This window comes from Copadichromis virginalis, linkage group LG23, assembly GCF_057382275.1.
Source record: "Copadichromis virginalis isolate Kocher_CV1m ecotype Utaka linkage group LG23, C_Virginalis_male_GT1.1, whole genome shotgun sequence".
In the NCBI taxonomy this organism is placed as follows: domain Eukaryota; kingdom Metazoa; phylum Chordata; class Actinopteri; order Cichliformes; family Cichlidae; genus Copadichromis; species Copadichromis virginalis.
In genome coordinates, this window is record NC_140639.1 from 45,553,172 (window position 1) to 45,559,171 (window position 6,000).

Genomic DNA, 6,000 nt, shown 5'->3' on the forward strand with positions numbered 1-6,000 from the left:
TTAATAAGTTGCTCTAACAGCACATAATGCTCATTGCTCTCATTAAGCCTTGGGGGCATTGATGGGGTTGATGGCTATCAGGTGAAGAGTCCTGGTTTACAGGCAGTTTTGTAGTTCAGGACCTCACAGAGGCATTGTTACAGGATGGAGACTTGACTCCACCAAGTCACATGCTATCTGTTCAAACTATGGCCAGCTGCGACGTGTTACCACCTTCTTCTTTTGCATTACTCCACAAGTGCCATGTTTTATTCTTTACTTTCTCTGAACTTTCTCTTCCTCCTTGTCCCCTATTCCTCCCTTTGTACCCTCATACAGAATGCAGATAAACTCTACAAGGGCCAGCTGTCTGAGTTCACCCCCTTGGCTTCCCTCCACGCTCCGTCTAAGGGTAGCAGCCACCGGCGAGGCTCGGAAAACCAAAGGAACCCTCGAAGGTCTGAACCCTTTACCAAGAAAGTCATGTTCACACGCTGGCAAAAAGCGCCAGACTACTGCACCTTCACCCCCCTCCTCCGGTTTGCTGATAGCTCCCGCCATTCAAGGCAGGGGTACAATTACAGCGGGGCCGGGCCTGAGACCTCAGTCTAATTTATTTCTTTTTCTCCGGGGTATTTTTTTAAAATCTTATATTCTAATATCAGAAACAATGTCATCCACATGGAGTTACTCAGATAAATTGGTGGAAAGCAATTTTGGAGCTTACTTACTTGCTTCGACGTTACTGAGTTGGAGTAAAATAATAAACAGTTGAGGAGACTGCAATGCTAAGTGACCTTCATAATTTCTGTCAAGTTAGCAGCCAAGTGTGGCGCAAAGCACTGCTGGACGGCTCTGGAGTGGACCCCGTCGGCAGGGCCTGGTTCGCTGCCACAACGTGCAAAGGGCTCAGTGTAATGATGTCACAGCAAACAAACTGACTCGAGCTTGTGTTTCACATGAAAAATATGTGCACTGGCCCTTTACGCCTGCCTGCCTTTGATGGTAGCTGAAGTGTACTTTACTCTGATTATTAGGGTGTTTTAATGGCTATTGTGATAATCATGCTGATGTTCTATGACCGGAATGATGATAATGAGGACGACTGTAGACGTGCTCGAGCTAGCTTAAGCTTTCTGTGATCAAACATTTTCTTGTCTTCAGTCGCTGCCATCTGTCTTTATTCCCTTCTGTCTGTTTTGCCTCTTTTTAGGACTAACTGGTGTTGCCTGTGTGCAAACATGTTATCCAGAAACACTGCTTAGGACTCTGGGATCAGAAACTGCATCATTGTAAGGAGGGTTGTAGTAGAAGGAAGAATAAATGTTGAAAAATTAGTCTATGGAGCCCGGAAGTAGCCGTATAGGGGAATTAAATTATTTTATATCGGGATGAGATACAATTTTTGCTTAATTTCTGATTCATTTGTGCAAACGATACAGCAAGCTGATTGTCCTAACTTTGATTAGATGGCAAACGGTGGTCAAGTCAGTTAATAATGACAGAAAAGCGTAGCTCATGGTGCTTTCTGTGTCACAATATGTCTGGTTTAAAAACGTGTGGGAGCTTTGAAAGCTCTTAAACTAGCTCACCCTTAGCGACAAAACACAGAAAAGCCTCTTGGCTGTCATAAACATGAAGCAATAATTTAGAGAAAAATGATCTTGAAATAGAAAAAGAAAAACAGAGGTTCATTTATTTAAATAATTTGACATTAAGAAATATATGCTGGTGACAATTTAACAGTTTACTTAAATAACAAAAATACATGGAAAATTTACATGTAATCTGATTACTTAAAGTCAGTATTTTGAGCATGATTATGTTTTTTAAATGTAAGCTGAAATGCAACAAGTGCAAATATTGTAGGCAAATTACAATTTTTCACATTTTTTTTATCCTGTTTCCATGGTAATTTGTTACTTTGATAGTAAAATTGAAACACTTGATTAAATGTGTGTGTGTATATATATATATATATATATATATATATATATATATATATATATATATATATATATATATATAATAGTTACATTTTGTTTTATAAAGTGAACAAAAGCAGTGTTTACGTCGATACCAAAGCCAACATGTATGCATTGAGATCATCATCATACTGTACAGCACATAGGGTGTAAATACAGAGAATGCAAACGGCACAAATAGACCAAAACATGGGAATGCGTCATATTGCACGTACGTATCTCATTGGCTACTCCTGGGCTCCAATAGCAGAGTCAGTAGGAGTTGGTCTTTGTGAACATGTCATACAGCCAACATTTAAACTTTCAGAGTCACATTTAGGTAGCTTAGAGCTTTGGTGTGTTAGAAGTTTGCGTGCGTATCTGTGTGTGCTGATAGAAGACTGTGTGTGTATCTGTTAATCTCCATCTGTCCTATCATCTTGAACATAGATTGTAAACTTACCTTATCTTTGGATGACTAAATGTCTTGTAGTAGAACACAGAGGAACTGCTTGTGTGACCGCTACCTGGCTGTTTCTTATTGCCTTAATGTCGTCTTGTAAACTCTGCTGTATTTTTCACTGATATCATTTACCAAAGAAACAGCAGGTAACGCTTTATGATCACCTTTAGATAATAGCTGGTTGCTTGTATTTACTTTGATTGAAGCACTTTAAAATTATATATATTTCTCCTTTTAATATAATTCACTCAAAGTGCCCCAAATGGTTTGATGCCTTAAATAAATATCAAATCATTGATAATGTATTAAATTATGAAACAAACAGCCGGCACAACCAATTCAAAGAAAAAAAAGGAATCGAGATAGAAACACTTTTTTTTATTGGCCGTGAGACGACCTTTAACTGACCAGTAACACAGCAAAGTGTCCTCTCATATTCTGTGTACAGTAGAAAATGGAAGAATAAGTATATATGGGGTTCTTAAGTGTAAAAAAAAAAAATTGCATGTACAAAAAATGTGAAAAAAATCTATTTTAATAATGTGACAGAGAAGCGAGCGTCTTAATATCCTTTCATACTCATTTTCCACCTCATCTCAATAGAATAAGATGCTTTTTAGCTCTGCAGATCAGGTTGATTGTAGCATCTAACAGTTTAGTGCTCCCGCCCTTAAAAGCCTTATAACGGTGTTAGAGAAATCTAATGAGATTCTCCAGCTTAAAAAAAAGGGCCTTTACAGTGCGCTCTTTGAATTCTGTCTCACACTTTCCTGTTTCAACTCGTGCCCTCTGTCTCTGTCTCTGTCTCTCTCTCTCTCTCCCTCACACCCTCCCTCTCTTGAAGCGATGTTGAAGCTGTTCCTACCTCTGTGACAGTTGTCTCCATCTGCCTCATCATCATCATTTCATCCATCCCCTTCTGCGTCTTCTCTGTCGTTCCTCCGTTCATACATCGACTCATCCATCGTGAGACAGTAGATCTGATGTTTTTAGTTCTATGAACCAAAGCCTTGTTGCTGCTAGAGATTCTTTAGCTGCTTTACATTAGGTGCCTTGTGCTAGTTTTCACAGCCTGTCTTTGCTTTGCTTTGTGGTCAATTTGATACTGTTAATAGGCGCTTCAATGGTACAAGGGCACAGCAGATGATGGATGTAACTGGAGGAATGAAATAACTACTGTAGGTGAAAAGGCGAATGTGAAATCGAGTTTTTATGCAGACTTCTACTGAACAAGCAGAACTGACACACAGTCAATGAACAAATACCACTTATGTTTAGTATCTGTTTTTTTTATAGCTTGTATTAAATTTTTTTTAAATAAATGCCCATGAGGGCATTTGTCTCTGAAATGTTATTTTTTAATTGTTTTTGATTATGTACAATGTGGAAAATTCTCCCTTTTATGACCACAGACTTGAAGAGCTCCAGCTCTGCTTTTTCAAATCAGCTACAGGTGATCAATGGTAGTTTTTCTTTTCTTTTGTTTTTTTCCATCTCCAAGTTTCGGAGATTTAAAGTTGATGGTAAAGCAAAAGGGTTTCTTGTACTGTTGGAATTGTCTAAAATGAAGGGTTGGTTTGGCCAAATTCCAAAAAAAAAAAAAAGGTATTTTCTGTTGCTGCTTTACGCACCAAAAAAAGAAGAACATTCCAGATTGATCTGCTTAGTAGAGCAGATTTCAATATTTATCGAATGATATTAGCTATTTTCCGATGTATTGGCATCAGTATTTGTAACAGCCAATAAGACAACCTTCAGTTATGCTATGAGGACAGTGCATAGTTTGTCCATCAGAGGGCACTGTGCAACATCCCTTTTGGCAACAAACAAACATAATAAACAGGTAATCTGAGCCTAAATAAGCAAACTGATAACTACACGTGACAAATATTAGGGGAATGTGTTTTTGTACTTGAAATGGAGAAAAAAATCAGCACATATATCAGAAAATTGGATTTTTAAATCACCATATATCAGTTAAAAAAAATCATATATCCGTCGGGCTCTACGACTTAGAACAATTGAAGTAAGTTAGAAAATACTGGATTTTTGTTGTTGTTGTTTTTATTATCTGAATGAAGAAAACAAAGATCCTGTCTCTCCATTTATTGTTTGCCCTGAATTCTGATTGGCCTTTGGACTAGAAAGATGTTTTTCATTGTAAACAATGTACCAAGGCTTCAGTACCTTAACTGCTAAAGAATCACACAAATAACACAACAATTGTTAATGAAATGGGAGGGGGGAAAAACAAAAGTCTACAATATAATGCCATGTGAGAGCTGACAGACACTATGACCACAGGACTAAACTAGCTGGGAGAAGCAATAAGTATAATCAAACTGAAGCTGCTTGTAAATGTCTCTCTGCAACAAATGTGACCTCTTAGCACTAGCTAAGCGACAGAGAGTCACTTATATTCAAATGTCAACCATGACAGTGAAGAATCCATTATCCTGTCTGAGATCTCAGATCAGTACTTACACAGTGGTAACTAAGCATGGTCCTTGGAGGCATCTGGAAGTCTCAATAACTTACAAAAATGAAAAGTTACTGCACTGCTATTTTGGGGGAGGGGTATCTGAGAAACCCCTCTTTTTTTGTTTTACTTTTCAGAGACAGTATTTAATGTGTGTCTTCTTTATATCTCAGAATATTCCAACAAACAAACTGGATTGTGGCAAAAAAAGTGGACACTTGTATGTCTGTATGCATAGCTTTAAACAAAAGGACAAAGAGATTTGTGGTGTTAGTTGTTTCACGGAGGTACCCCTGCACTGAACCGTCATTCCTGAGGACCGACACCTCGCTGTAGAAACTTTGAAAGCCATCAACAGACCTTCTGTACCAGTCCACACTGAATCTTTGAACTGACGGCCTTTCAACTCAAATGTTATCTTTTTTTGGAAAATGTGTTATTGTATAGCGAGCTGCACTTCACATAACCGGCAGTATCTACGAACTGAGATACAGTACTGTATATACATGTATGAACAATATTTAAATGTAGTTATGTTACTGAATGTACAGTTTTTTGGGCTCTTTTTGTATACAGTTTTTAAACGGTCATATCTTGTGGATTTTTGCCAACCTTTCTGTGGCTGTAAATGGCGAACATCTGTACATTTGCTTGGAAATAAAAGCGAAAATGTGTTACAAAATTCTTCTTATGAAAAAAGCTGCACTACACGCTTCAGCCAGGAGGGTGCAGCCGAGTGCTTCTGATGTGCTTTTGATGTGCTGCTAAAGGCTGAAGGAGCTGACAAGTCAACATATGTGAAGCTGATGAAATTAATCAAAAGTTTCTTTAGTAGAGAGATCGTGTCTGTGTGTGTGTGTGTGCACGCAACCCACCTGTGTGCACGCCAGTGTTGTCTCAAGCTCAAATACTGGCTGTGTTTAAAAACAACACAGGAAATGGTTAAAAAAGTCATTTTTAAAAATTTATTTATGTTTTGGATTTAATATGTTCCCCAAAGTTGCTCCAGGGCTCCTGTCTGCACCATCTGAGGACGTCAACAAGATTAGGATGGAGGTTTATGGATCGATTGGTTTCCCTTCATCCTTTTCACTTCTCATCTGCGCTGATCTCCA

General features: G+C 38.3%; 1 protein-coding gene across 2 annotated transcripts in view; it reads left to right on the top strand.

The window, feature by feature from the left end:
* atp11a (ATPase phospholipid transporting 11A) overlaps nucleotides 1-5,567 on the top strand; it is a 54,018-nt gene extending 48,451 nt beyond the window's left edge. The window contains exon 31 of one of the 2 annotated variants that reach the window (XM_085447754.1): nucleotides 319-5,567. In XM_085447754.1, the coding sequence (XP_085303880.1) occupies nucleotides 319-591 (273 nt within the window). In that variant the 3' untranslated portion in view covers nucleotides 592-5,567. The remainder of the gene's footprint in view (nucleotides 1-318) is intronic. The other variant, XM_085447755.1, reaches the window with a different exon arrangement.
* Nucleotides 5,568-6,000: the final 433 nt, after the last annotated feature.